General features: G+C 38.6%; 1 protein-coding gene across 13 annotated transcripts in view; it reads left to right on the top strand.

Annotated features, from left to right (window-relative positions):
• CASK (calcium/calmodulin dependent serine protein kinase) overlaps positions 1 to 15,185 on the top strand; it is a 410,801-nt gene that overhangs the window by 146,549 nt on the left and 249,067 nt on the right. For all 13 annotated transcript variants that reach the window (XM_074392261.1, XM_074392262.1, XM_074392260.1 and 10 more), the window contains exon 3: positions 1,182 to 1,287. In XM_074392261.1, coding sequence (XP_074248362.1) covers positions 1,182 to 1,287 — 106 coding nt within the window. The remainder of the gene's footprint in view (positions 1 to 1,181; positions 1,288 to 15,185) is intronic.

Raw genomic sequence — 15,185 nt, 5'->3', positions numbered from 1 at the left:
TACTTTCTCATATAAAAATGTCCCATTATATTTTAGTCATCAGCAAACAGATAAAGCCCCAGCGCTATTAGCACTGGATGGTTTTCATTATCCTATTCCATGTAGACATGGCAAGTGATTTCCATGCCCAAACTGTTTTAGATGATGATGATGATGATGATGATGATGATGATGATATTAACAACTTTGTTTTCCAAATAATATTATAGAGCTTACACAGTAGTCTTACATACATTATTCGGATTTGTTTTTCAAAGTAACACTGTTACTTTGAAGAAGTAGGTACGTCGAGTTGAGAATTATCTAACACTTTTTTCTTAGATGGAGTTTCACTTTTCTTGCCCAGGTTGGAGTGCAATGGCATGATCTTGGCTCACTGCCACCTCCACCTCCCGAGTTCAAATGATTCTCCTGCCTCAGCCTCCTGAGTAGCCAGGATTACAGGCACCTGCCACCATGCCCAACTAATTTTTTACATTTTTAGTAGAGATGAGGTTTCACCATGTTGGCCAGGCTTGTCTCAAACTCCTGGCCTCAAGTGATCCACCTGTGTTGGCCTCCCAAAGTGCTGGGATTACAGGCATGAGCCACCTTGCCCAACCCCAGCACATTTTATAGATGATATTTTAAAAATTCTGACTTGGACTCTAGGAGTAGTATCTTTTCTGTTTAAACCATAGTATTTTTTGCTCCCTATTCCATATAACTTCCCTGATGTGTCTATAAATGCTAGATTTTAGGCTAAAGATTAGACAACATATTTTTATTTTATTTAGGGGAAACTAAGAAAAAGAGGTAAAAAAACAGTAAATTTAGTTATTTGCTTATTAGCAGATCAAGGAAGAGTTACAAATTTGGAGGCTGACTTGATTACAAGAGTTGGGGAAAGTATTTGTATATTTATTTTACTTTTGGGGAAAGTATATTAAGAAATTTATACTTTTTATTAATAAGAGCTTACTCTATACTGTACATAGATTTAAGCTTGCAAAAAAAATATGAAAAGCTATATTGTCAAAGATTTTAAAGGGTAAAAAGTTAAGCTAAGTTTAAATGGGGGATTTCATCTCTCTAGTTAGAGAAGTATTCATGTTACCATAGATCATATCCATTCATTCATCATTCACTCTAATTGTCTTTTGTTCCTACCTAATGAAGTATGCTGTATATTTGTTTTACAGATCTAAAGCGGGAAGCCAGTATCTGTCATATGCTGAAACATCCACACATTGTAGAGTTATTGGAGACATATAGCTCAGATGGAATGCTTTACATGGTTTTCGAATTGTGAGTGTGTATTTTAATTCTTAAAGAGTGAAACTTTAAGCTATGTTGGTATGGGATAACGCTAATACTTTTCTCTTGGAATTTAATAGCAGTTGTGAACTTAGCTGTTCAGAAAGACCTAAAGTCACAAGAAAAAAAGATTATGTCATCATAAGGTTTACAGTGGCCAAAGATGTAAAAGCTGGGCATATTCCGTTACTCTCATGCTTTCAGCACGCTTCAGAGAAGAGACTCCAAAAGAAAATTGAGTTCAGAGGGATAGGGGGGCCCCAAAATATAAACTTCTGACCAATAGAAGTCCTAGTGAAGAAGAGTAAGATGAAAGTGGAGGTGTCCATGTAGCAAGACTCTTGGCAACTAAAAGGAAGTAATGACAGACTTAGCTTCCTTTTTTGATATCACCATATGGCATATAAGGGCAATTCTATAGATCACAGTAAATTTATCTTGATGTCAATAAGCCACTTGATATGTTTGTCACAGAATTTTTGTCAGTAAGATGGAGAAATGTGAGCTAAGGATAGTACAACTGGGTCATCCAGCTCTGGTCGGATGATTGTGTCCAAAGAGATTGTATAAAGCTTTATAGGACAGTATCCTGCAGGGTTTTATCTTTGATCCTATTCTGTTCAAAATTGTCGTCAGGCTGGGAGTGGTGACTCATGCCTGTAATCTCAGTGCTTTGAGAGTCTGAAGCAGGGAGGATTGCTTGAGGCCAGGAGTTCGAGACCAACCTGGGAAATGTACCAACACCTGTCTCTTTTTTTTTTCTTTAATAAAAAAGGGTTGTAATCAGTGACTTTACTTAGGGGGGGGAAAAACAGAAGATATGCTTGCTAAATATTCAGAAGATACCAAGATCAGAGGGTGTATTAACAAATACCCCAAAATGTAATGGCGTAAAACAACATACATTTACTATCTCAGTCTCTGTATATCAGAAATGTGGGTACAACTTAGCAGGGTACTCTGGCTCTGGATCTCTCACAGGTGATAATAAAGCTGTTGGCCAGGGCTAAAGTCATTTTGAGGCTCCTCTAGAGCATGGATCTGCTTCCAAGCTCATTCACATGATTGTTGACAGTCTTACCTTCCTCACAGGCTATTGGACTGAGGGCCACAATTCCTTAAGAGCTGTTGGCCTAACCCTTCCTTAGTTCATTGTCAGGTGGACCTCTCCATAGAGCAACTTAGAGCATGGCAGTTGGCTTCATCAGAGCAAGCAAGCAAGAGGACAAGAGAGTGTGAGCAAGACAGAAGTCACGGTCTCATAAGCTAATCTCCAGAATTACACACCATCGCTTCTGCAGTTAGAGATGAGTCACTAGATCCAGCCCATACATGGATGGGATTATACCAGGGCCTGAATATCAGGAGGCAAGGATCACTGGGAGGCATTTCACAAGTTGCCCCCTACAAAGGGCTAGCTAACACAGTGGCTATGTACATCAAAATTCAAAAATATTTTTACAAGTTTGTAGCAAAGGAGCTGAAACAAAGAAGGTGAAATTTGAGACCAGTTAATGTTAACTCCTTCATTCAAAAATGAGTAAGTGCAAGATTAGTGTGAATTTAGTTGTGACTATGTGAAAAAAGATGTAAACATTTTAGTTGTTGTTTGCAACAGGGTAAAAAGCCCTAAATGGAAGGTTAGGCTACATTAATTAGGAGTAGATAGTATTCAGAACAAAGCCATACTCCCCCTGTTCATCCTGGAGTGTTCACAGTAAGCAGGACACTGGAATGTCTGTGGAATTGGATAACCAGAATGGAAAAGAGACTCGAAATTGTGTCATAGAGACACAGCCTTCAAAGTCTTTTCTGGCAAAACTGCTGAAAGAATTTTGAAACCAGGTGTGGTGGCTCATACCTATAATCCCAGCACCTTGGGAGGCCAAGGCAGGCGGATTGCTTGAGCTCAGGAATTCGAGACCAGCCTGGGCAACATGGTAAAACCCTGTCTCTACAAAAAGTATGAAAACTAGCAGCTGGGCATGATGGCACACACCTGTAGTCCCAGTTACTTGGGGAGCTGAAGTTGGAGAATCCCTTCAGCCTGGAAGATCAGTGCTGCAGTGAGCCATGATTGCACCACTGTACTCTAGCCTGGGTAACAGAACAAGACCCTGCCTAAAAAAAAAAAAAAGAAAAGAAGAAGAAGAATTTTGAAAAACGTGTACTCCTTCACATATTTTTAGGTTGATATATAAAAACTTTTATTGTGAGAATATAATTCTCAGTATCTTGAATATTCTTTTTTTCTACTTCTAAAAACAGACTTTATTTTAGACTTATCAAAAAACTTTGAGTTTTATTATCTTCTTTGATTTTGTTTTCTGCTTTTATTTTTTTAAATGCATATTTTATCGCACTTTAGGTTCTGGGATACCTGTGCAAAACATGCAGGATTATTGCATAGGTACATACATGGCAATGTGATTTGCTGCCTCCATCCCCCGGTCACCTATATCTGGCATTTCTCCCTATGTATATCCCTCCCCAACCTCCCTACCCCACACTGTCCCTCCCCTATTCCCCCCGCAACAGACCCCAGTATGTGATGCTCCCCTCCCTCTGTCCATGTGTTCTCATTGTTCAACACCTGCCTGTGAGTGAGAACATGTGGTGTTTGTTTTTCTGTTCTTGTGTCAGTTTGCTGAGAATGATGGTTTCCAGATTCATCCATGTCCCTACAAAGGGAATATTCTTTTAAATATGTTTTCTTTTTGAAACAGAGTCTCACTCTGTCGCCCAGGCTGGAGTACAGTGGCACAATCTCTGCTCACTGCAACCTCTGCCTCCTGGGTTCAAGTGATTCCCCTGCCTCAGCCTTCCAAGTAGCTGGGGCTACAGGCACGCGCCACCATGTCTGGCTAATTTTTGTATTATTTAGTAGAGATGGGGTTTTACCAAGTTGGCCAGGCTGGTCTCGAACTCCTGACCTCGTGATATGCCTGCCTCTGCCTCCCAAAGTGCTGGAATTGCAGGCGTGAGCCACCACGCCCAGCCTTAAATATATTTTCTGCACAACTGTAGAATTGCCTGTTTATCTCATTCACTGTATGGAAAATGTCTTCTATGTGACCCACATGGCAATACTAGTCCTTATTGTCAAATCACTCAGCCAAATCAGACTCGTTTTCTATCAGGGAAAAAAAAATATCTGACTTTATTTTTCAAACAAAGTTAAAGTGTTAAATGGACATCCCTGTGACATTCATCTTACTATTGATTTTGAATTCTAAAACAGCTTACCATGAATATATTGCCTGGATAAAGTAAGGTGGCACCTCCCTTTTTTTCTCAAACACTCTTTGTTTTGCTTTCAAGGGTCTCTTCCTCCCTCAGGGGCCATGCATTTCCCAGTAGTCTCTTTGAAGTTAGGCTTTTTGGGATGGAGGAGTAGTTTGCCTTTTGGATGGGTAATTGTAGATGTGTAGATAGGTGATTGTAGATGTGGAGATGTAAAAGAAAAACAGACCACAGACTTGTTTTCAGACAGACAAAATTATGGAAAATAAAGATATGGAAACTGATTGCCTTAAAAATACCCTAGTTCATGTGTCCCCTGGAAGGACTTTGGGTATTCTCAGAGATACCCAAATCCGAGGTTGAAGACCACTGGCATAGAAGAGCTTTTGAAAAGACTGGGAGGCTTTAGTTATACATAAATGTATTCATTTTATTCTTCTTCTAGAAGAGTCCCCAAAGCAGAAGCCCATAGATAGAACATAAGCAACGTCTGCAGTTATTTGAAAGACTGTCATAGATAAGACTATATGCTTCTTGAGTGCAGCATCAGAGGCTGTAACTAGAATCAACAAGTGGCAGACGTCACCTCTAAGGAAAGAAGACCTTTTTCGTGATTAGACTTACTCCATGAGTGAAGCAGACTGTCTCACAGACTATGCAATTCTGCACTAGAAGCACTCAAGTTGAAGCTAGATTCATCTAAGGGGGCTAAAGATAAGATTTTAATTTTGGACTAGAGAGAGCCTCTAACATCCCTTCTAATTTTAAGTATTATAATTTTTTTTTTATTTTTTTGAGACAGAGCAAGACCGTCTCCAGGCTGGAGTGCAGTGGTGTGATCTTGGCTCACTGAAACCTCTGCCTCCCGGGTTCAAGCCACTCCCCTCCCTCAGCCTCCTAAGTAGTTGGGACTACAGGCGCATACCACCACACTTGGGTAATTTTTGTATTTTTTAGTAGAGACCCCTCCTCAGCCTCCCAAAGTGCTGGGATTACAGGCATGAGCCACCATGCCCAGCCAAGATACTGTAATTCTTTTAAAATTACTTTTCTGGTTTAGTTTTATTCAAGAAATCTATTTCTGTCTGTGTGTTTATTTTCTGAGTGCAGTGGTGCCATCTCAGCTCTCACTTCAGCCTCTGCCTCCTGGGTTCAAGGGATTCTTTGCCTCAGCTTCCTGTGTAGCTGGGACTACAGGCACGTGCCACCACACTAGGCTAATTTTTGTATTTTTTGAAGAGACGAGGTTTTATCATGTTGGCCAGGCTGTTCTCACACTCCTGGCCTCAAGTGATCCACCCTCCTCAGCCTCCCAAAATTCTGGGATTACAGGTGTGAGCCACCATACCCAGCCTCCTGAAAAGCAAGTTTTATCATATACTGTAAAATAATGATCACAGAAAAAATTTCAAAACTTTGCCCAAATTTCACCATATATGCTATTTGTATCAAAGAGGCCTAAGTGACAGTGTAGCAGAGAAAAGAGGATCTTTGGTTTCATAAAACCTGGGTTAGTATCCCAGCTCTGTCACTTTTACTAATTATGTGAGGTTAGCATAATTAGTTTATAAGTTTAAAGCATACTTAAATACAGGTCAAGTCTTAAAAGTTCCCTGAGCCTCAGTTTGCTTACCTTCAGAGTCTTCCTAAGATTATGAGAACTAGATGAGAAACTGTATGTGACTTCCCTTTGTAAATGTTGAAGTGCTTTCTAACTATAAAGTATTATTTCCGGTGGCCTTAACAGGCTAGTTTTAGTCCCTTATTGTTGAAGTAGTCTGTATGGGATTTTATGTAACTAATTTTGACTTAGTTGTGATTAAAATAATTTATTGATGGCTGAATATCAAGATGAGACCTGGTTAAATTGGATATTTTCCAGTGACCTGATCCCAGTGTTAATCCAAATCACTAGAACACAGCCTTCTATTTTCTTTCTTTCTTTCTTTCTTTTTTAACTGTTTAATTGTGGAAGATTTCAAATGAAAAGAGAGAATAGTATAATAAACCCCAGCATACTGGTCACCAAGCTTCAATAGTTATCAAAACATTTTGCCATTCCTATTCTGTTCTTCCTGATGTCTTTTTCTTCCTTGGAGATTTCTAAAACACTATCATTTCACCTAGAAATACTCTTGTTTTTATTTCTAACAGATAAGGATTTTTAAAATTACCATATTATTATGCCTAACAAAATCAACAAGAATTTCTCAATACCATATCATGATCAGTTGATATTCAGTTTTCCCTGATTGAACATGAATTTTAAATGACAGGTTTCTAAATTGAGAATTGTTTTATTAGCTATAGGGACCTTGAAGTAGATTATAAATTCAGTTAAAATAGTTATTTTTCAGAAGGGCCAGAAACAAAATAGAAATAGAAAATTATTCTTTGTATCATTGTCTTGTAAATTTACCTCAACAATTGGCCTTGCCCAGTTTTGTGCATCCTTCTTGATCTCCTGGGTTTCAAACAAACAAACAAACCAAAAATATTCGTTACCGTAAGATTTAAGGTCATGCGGATCAAAAAGCAAAGCCAATGCACTTGTGTATAGTTCCACCTACTGGCTAGGTGAGAGATTGCTTCTATAGCTGCAATGTAGACTAAGCTAAATTAGTTCCATGTTTCTGGCAATAGACGTAATTGCTCCCGGCATTTAGGGGCTCATTGCTTAGGTTATAGGTTATCTGGATTCTTTTTACAGTTTTCATAACATGACACCCATACAGTGTAGAAAATGAAAGGCAAAAAATAAAATAAAATTAGGTCAGTTAATTTTGTTGTTTGTTGGCTACTTAGAAACAACACCGTTTTGATGGAGAAAAGGCTAAACAAAACAACGTTGATATTTGGATTATCAGTGAGTTTCTTAATATGGTGTCCATATCTGTCTTTGCCACATACTATGTATAACCAACACTCTTTTTTCTGCCTAAACTGAAGTCATGAAATTATATGGCCCAAGAACGTTATTTATCATGTTAGAAAAATCCTTAGAACTAGTTGATGGCTGGGTCCAGTGGCTTATGCGTATGATCCCAGAAGTTTGGGAGGCCAAGGCAGGAGGATCACTTGAGCCCAGGAGTTTGAGACCAGCCTGGGCAATATAGTTAGACCTCATCTCTATGGAAAAAAATTTAAAAATTAGCCAAGCATGGCAGCACACACCTGTAGTCCCAGCTACTTGAGCTAGGGGGGCAGAGGTTGCAATGAGCCAAGACCATGCCACTGCACTCTAGCATGGGCAACAAAGTAAGACCCTATCTCAAAAAAAACAAGCGGGATGCGGTGGCTCACACCTGTAATCCCAGCACTTTGGGAGGCTGAGGCAGTTGGATTACCTGAGGTCAGGAGTTTCAGACCAGCCTGGCCAACATGGCAAAACCTTGTCTCTACAAAAATACGAAAATTAGTTGTGTTTGGTGGCACACACCTGTAATCCCAGCTACACAGGGGGCTGAGGCAGGAGAATCCCTTGAACCCAGAAGGCAGTGGTTGCAGTGAGCTGCAACTGCCCTCCAGCCTGGGTGACAAAGCAAGACTCTATCTCTAAAAATAATAATAATAATAATAATAATAACTAGTTGATATCTGCTTAATCACTAATGGTTTATAAGTTTAAAGCATACTTAAATACAGAGACTCACAAAACCAGAATTTTAGATATGGAAAAGATTAGATTAGTAAATTTCAAATTTTAAAACCCAGTGTAAAACTTGTTAAACTAGCAGGAACCCAGGTCCCACCCCTAGACATTCGCTTTTGCAGATGTGAGTTCTGATGGGGCAGGTCACAAGATGATTGACCTTTAAAATAGGGGTAATACAACTTAAAGGCTATATCATCATTTTCCCAACACACACAGTAATTTTGTAGACATCTGCATATGTTTGCACATCCATTACTTTGGGATTACACTTAAATTTGAACCTGTCTGTAGCAATTTGCTGAAACGTATTTTAAATACAGGTTCAGTTTTGAAGACAGACTGAGTTGGGTTATCTCCACAAATTAAATATTTATTTCAAAGTAACACATTTGGGCTTGTCTTTAATAGTGTCTGGTACTTGAGTTAAGCTGTAAATCCTAAATTGGCTGGCCAAGGAATTTTAATTACCTTATTACAGAGTGATTACATATGCCATGGGGAGACTTTTACAATAATTAAATATGGATTTAAAACACATCTGACATGAAAACAATAGTTTGTATCTTTTAAAATAATATTAGCAGTTTGTGTTTTTGTAGCTCACAAAGGTGATAAACTGAAAACCCTTTATTTTATTTTATTTTATCTTGGTCTAGTATTTATGCCTGGGGAAGGAAGTGTTCGTGAACTTTATTTATACTGATAGAGTGGAACTGATTACTACTTACCAACAAACTTGCTACTTAAGGGAAAATATGTGTGTCTCATACCAAGCAATAAATATCTGCACTGTAGCATTTTAATCTATTTGAAGATTTGTACATATTTTATGACTAGTCTTATATAATCTATTTTGATTTTTTGTTTTTATGCGTGATGATATAAATTGCTATTTGTTTTTTCAGCAAAGTAAACATTTCTCTTGATTCACAGTATCAAAATGTTTAGTTGATTTTAGTTTTACAAACTATGTATCAGGGATCCCCAAGACCACCCTTAGGCTTCATGATTCACTAAGAAAACTCAAAGGACTCAGCATATAGTCATATTCACAGCTATGATTTACTATAGCTAAAGGATATAAAGAGAAATCAGCAAAAGGAAAAGATGCATGAGTTGAAGTCCAGGGGAAACCAAGCACAAGCTTTCAAGGGTCCTCTCCCAGCAATGAGTTGTGGCCACACGTGTGAAGTGGTGCCAACCAGGGAAGCTTATTAAAAACTTGGTACCCTGGGTTTTTATTGGGGGCTGGTCACATAGGCATCTTCCACTTGGCACTTAACCAAATTCCAGACGCCCAGAAAGAAAGCAGGTGTTCAGCATAAATCGTTTTGTTAGCACAAACAGTTTAGACACAGTGAGTCACACTTTTCAGTTAGGAATGTAGGGACCCTCCTAAAATCCAAGTTCCCAGATACGCCTCTCAAGGGCCAACCTTAGTAGGCCTTTGAAGCTATTCACGAGATCGTAGTTTAGGCCTGCAATGTTAACTCTTGTGCACAAACTAAAATAGAGATAAATAGAAGAAGGGTTTTAAAAGGTTGATATAAACTCCTGAATCTGCAAACAAAAAACTGCCTATAAAGATAATGACAGGGTTTGGAGTTTTGGGGTTATTGTTGTTGTTGTTTTCATTTTAACTGTAAATACAGTATCATTTTTACAACTGTCAAAAATAATTTAGGTGATCAGATTTTTGTATAAAACAAATCCTGGATTGAGATGTTACAGTGTAGAATAGATTTTAAACTTTGAATGCTATAGTAGAAAATAAGCTATATTCAGATCTTAGAAATACATTTGAAGTTGTAACTAATAATTTTTCGTCTATGAAAACTAATCTTTAAGCTACTAAAATAATTTTGAATAAATTTGTGTACATATAAAATATGAAGAAATTCAGTTAATTTTCTGTTATTTAAAAGAAGTATAGTTTGTTCATTTAAAAATAAAAATTATTGGCCAGGCACAGTGGCTCATGCCTATAGTTCCAGCACTTTGGGAGACCAAGGCAGGCAGATCACTTGAGGTCAGGAGTTTGAGACCAGCCTGGCCAACATGATGAAACCCTGTCTCTACTAAAAATATAAAAATTTAGCCAGGCATGGTGGCGGGCACCCATAATCCCACCTACTCAGGAGGCTGAGGTAGGAAAATCACTTGAACCTGGGAGCCAAGATCGCACCACTGCACTCCAGCCTGGGCGATAGAGCAAGACTCAGTCTCAAAAACAAAAAAATATTAGTGTACAACCTTTGCCATATACATAACTTGTAAAAAATTAGAAATTATGGAAAATTTTGATAAAAAATAAATTATGTCATAAAAATAATGCCATAATTTTGTCATAAAAATTATGACAAAAATAAATGTCATTCACAAATATTTTGGATCATTTTCTTCTATGGGAAGCATTTTGCTATACCACTAAATATTTTTTGGATATAGTATTTTAATTACTTCATTAAGACATCTAAATGTGTGCATGTGCGATATTTAATTTAATAATTTCCCCATAGTTTAACATTAACATTGTTTTCTCTACTAGAAATAATGTTATAATTAATATGGTGTACATAATTACTTCCTCATGCTTCTTGATTGCTTTGTTTTCTCAGAATACATTTTTGAAAGTAGAATAGCTCAGTAAAAGAGTATATGAATACATAGAAATACATACATCATACTTAGATTTAACATTTTTCTCAATACAATGCATCACATTTTGAAAAATGCATACACATAAATATACAACTTAAAGAATTATTGTAGAAGTGAACAACAATGTAACTACAACCGGGGTCAAGAAATTTAAAAACTGCCAGTACCTCAACGCACCTGAGTTCCCCTTTCTGATCATAATCCCCTTCTTCTCTAAGAAATAACTTTAATCTGGACTTCACTTCTGTGCTTTTATATCCCTAGCATAAAAATAGGAATCCTCAAAACAAATAATAAAATTCAGTGTTGTCTGCTAAAATCTTTTTTTTTTTTTTTTTTTTTTTTTGGAGACAGTCTAACTCTGTAGCCCAGGTTGGAGTGCAATGCTATGTCAGTTCACTGCAACCTCCGCCTCCCAGGTTCAAGTGATTCTCATGCCTTAGCCTCCTGAGTAGCTGAGATTACAGGCGTGCACTACCACACCTGGTTGATGTTTGTATTTTTAGTAGAGACAGGGTTTCACCATGTTAGTTAGGCTGGTCTCAAACTCTTTACCTCAAGCGATCTGCCTGCCTCAGCCTCCCAAAGGCCTGAGCCACCACGCCCAGCCTAAAATCTTTATTTGAATAGAATCCTACAGTGTATATTTTTGGTCTCTGAGATTCATCTGGTTGCTTTTTGCAGTTGTTCCTTTATTTTATTTCTATGTAGTATTGCATGAACAAACTTGCACTATTTGTTCATTTTAATGTTAATGAGTATTTGGGTGATTCCCAGATTTGGCTATTCTGTAGAGAAGATCCTTCCACCTTGTTCTTTCAGGCATGTTTTAAGAGATGTACTTGTCTGCATTTCTCATATACATTTTAGAATAAGGTTGTCGATTTCTACCAAAACAAAAAAAACTATTGAGATTTTTTTCTTGAATTACTATGTCAAATCTTGATAACAATTTGAGAATAATTGACATGTTTACAGTGTTGAATCATCCAATTCATGAGCATAGTGTCTATCTTCCCATTTATTTAGCTCTTTTTCTTTCAGTAAAGTTTTATATGTTCCTCTATAGAGGTTGTATACATCTGTATTAGATTTATGTATTGTTAGATTTATTCTTAGGTATTTGCTTTTAAGGATAAGTCAGTTTCTCTCACTTTCCCTTTCCTTGTACTAACTTTCTATTTGTGTTCCTTTCTATTCATCAGGCTTCGTTAATTCCAGTAAATAATCTGTAGGATCATTTGGATTTTCTGCATGCATAATTGTATCATCTGTGTATAAGGAGGATTTGATTTGTCTTTTCCATTTTTTTTAACATTTTATTTCTTTTCTTGCCTTTATTACAATGGATAAAGCATTCAGGACAATGGTGATGGCAGTTATCTTATTTCTAATTTCTGATCTTAGAGTATGCTAAGCATGAATGGATCATGAATTTTATCAAATGCTTTTTTCTGCATATGCAGTCATGCATCCTATAATGGTATTTCAGTCAACAGCAGACTGCATATACATGGGTGCTCTCATAAGAGTATAATGGAGCTGAAAAATTCTTATCGACTAGTGATATAGCTGTCATAACATTGTAGCTCAACACATCACTCGCATGTTTGTGGTGATGCTGCTGTAAACAAACCTGTGCTAGCAGTCATATAAAAGTATAACACATATAATTATGTACAGCACACAATACTTGATAATGATAACAAACTATATTAATGGCTTATGTATTTTCTATACTTTTATTGTTAGTTTAGAGTGTGTTGCTACTTATTTTTTTAAAAAAGTTAACTGTAGGCCGGGCGCGGTGGCTCAAGCCCGTAATCCCAGCACTTTGGGAGGCCGAGGTGGGTGGATCATGAGGTCAAGAAATCGAGACCATCCTGGTCAACATGGTGAAACCCCGTCTCTACTAAAAACACAAAAAATTAGCTGGGCATGGTGGCGCATGCCTGTAATCCCAGCCACTCAGGAGGCTGAGGCAGGAGAATTACCTGAACCCAGGAGGCGGAGGTTGCGGTGAGCCGAGATCACACCATTGCACTCCAGCCTGGGTAACAAGAGTGAAACTCCGTCTCAAAAAAAAAAAAAAGTTAACTGTAAAACATCCTCAGGCAGGTCCTTCAGGAGGTATTCCAAAAGAAGGCGTTGTCATCATAAGAGATGACAGCTTCATGCATCTTATTTTCCCTGAAGACCTTCCAGTGGGACAAGATGTGGAGGTGGAAGACAGTGATATTGATGATCCTGACCCTGTGTAGGCTATGATAATGTGTGTGCCTTTGTGGGGTTTTTGTTTTTTTCTTTTTTGAGATGGAGTTTCGCTCTTGTTACCCAGGCTGGAGTGCAATGGCGTGATCTTGGCGCACCGCAACCTCCACCTCCTGGGTTCAAGCAGTTCTCCTGCCTCAGCCTCCCGAGTAGCTGGGACCACAGGCACACGCCACCATGCCCAGCTAATTTTTGTATTTTTTAGTAGAGACGGGGTTTCACCATGTTGACCGGGATGGTCTCCATCTCTTGACCTCATGATCCACCCGCCTCGGCCTCCCAAAGTGCTGGGATTTTAGGCGTGAGCCACTGCACCCAGCACCCCCCCCCTTTTTTTTTTTTTTTTGAGACCGAGTCTCGCTCTTGGCACCCAGGCTGGAGTGCCGTGGTGGGATCTCAGCTCACTGCAACCTCCGCCTCTTGGATTCAAGCGATTCTCCCACCTCAGCCTCCAGAGTAGCGGGGGTTACAGGTGCCTGCCACCACACCTTGCTATTTTTTGTATTTTTAATAGAGACAGGGTTTCACCATGTTAGCCAGGCTGGTCTTAAAATCCAGACCTCAAGTGATCCACCTGCCTCAGCCTCCCAAAGTGCTGGGATTACAGGCATGAGCTACCATGCCCAACCATGCCTTTGTTTTTTAACAAAAAAGTATAAAAAGTAAAACATAAATAAAAAAGTTCAAGAATAGAAAAAGCTTATAGAATAAGGATATAAAGAAAGAAAATATTTTTGTAGAGCTGTACAATGTGTTTTAAGCTAAGTGTTATTACAAGAGTCAAAAAGATTTTAAAATTTTTTAAAAATTTCATCAGGCTTCGTTAATTTGTAGTAAGCTAAGATTTATTACTGAAGAAAGAAAAATATTTTTATATCAATTTAGGGTAGCCTAAGTGTACAGTGTCTATAAAGTCTACAGTAGTGGAAAGTAATGTCCTAGGCCTTCTCATTCGCTAACCATTCACTGACTTACCCAGAGCAACTTTCATGAATGCAAGTTCCATTCATAGTAAGTGCCCTGTACCGGTGTACCATTTTTTACCTTTTATACCATGTTTTGATTGTACCCTTCCTATGTTTAGATATGTTTAGATGCCCAAATATGTATTACAGTTGCCTACAGCATTCAGTACAGTCACATACTATGCAGGTTTGTAGCCTATATCCCCATAGTTAGCAACACATGACTATATTGAAATAAGTACATAATGCCATCCTTCAATCTATTGCCACAGTGGATTGCATTGATTCTTCAGTTAACCAAACCTGGTCATGATTTATAATCTTCATAATCCTTTTTACATATTGCTGGGTTTGGTTTAGGTTTTCTGTGTCTCTCTTTTTTATTTTATTTTTACTTTTTTATTTTTGAGACAGGGTCTCATTCTGTCACCCAGGCCATAGGGCAGTGGCACCATCACAGTTCACTGCAGCCTAAACCTCCTGGGCTCAGTTATTCCTCTTACCTCAGCCCCCTTCTGAGTAGCTGGAACCACAGGTGCACCACCATGCCTGGCTAATTTTGTAGAGATGAGGGTTTGCCATGTTGCCCAGACTGGTCTCAAACTCCTAGGCTCAAGTGATCCATCCGCTCAGCCTCCCAAAGTGCTGGGATTCTGGCGTTAACCACTGTACCTGGCCTGGTTTTCATACCTAGATTATACTAGCCTCATAAAATTAATTGGGGGCTGTTCTCTGAGGTTTTTTGTTGTTACGATTGATTGATTGATTGATTGAGACGGAGTTTCGCTCCTGTCACCCAGGCTGGAGTGCAATGGCGAGATCTTGGCTCACTGCAACCTCTGCCTCCTGGGTTCAAGCAATTCTCCTGCCTCAGCCTCCCAAGTAGTTGGAACTACAGGCATGTGCCACCACGCCCAGCTAATTTTTTATATTTTTGGTAGAGACAGGATTTCACATTGTTGGCCAGGCAGGTCTCAAACTTCTGACTTCAGGTGATCTGCCCACCTCGGGCTCCCAAGTGATGGGACTACGGATGTGAGCCACCACACCTGGCGTCTATTGTTCTCTTTATATGATTTGTAGAACTCACCTCT

Source organism: Saimiri boliviensis, chromosome X (assembly GCF_048565385.1).
Source record: "Saimiri boliviensis isolate mSaiBol1 chromosome X, mSaiBol1.pri, whole genome shotgun sequence".
Taxonomy (NCBI): domain Eukaryota; kingdom Metazoa; phylum Chordata; class Mammalia; order Primates; family Cebidae; genus Saimiri; species Saimiri boliviensis.
The sequence above is the reverse complement of the archived record's forward strand: the minus strand, read 5'-3'. Positions and strand labels throughout refer to the sequence as shown.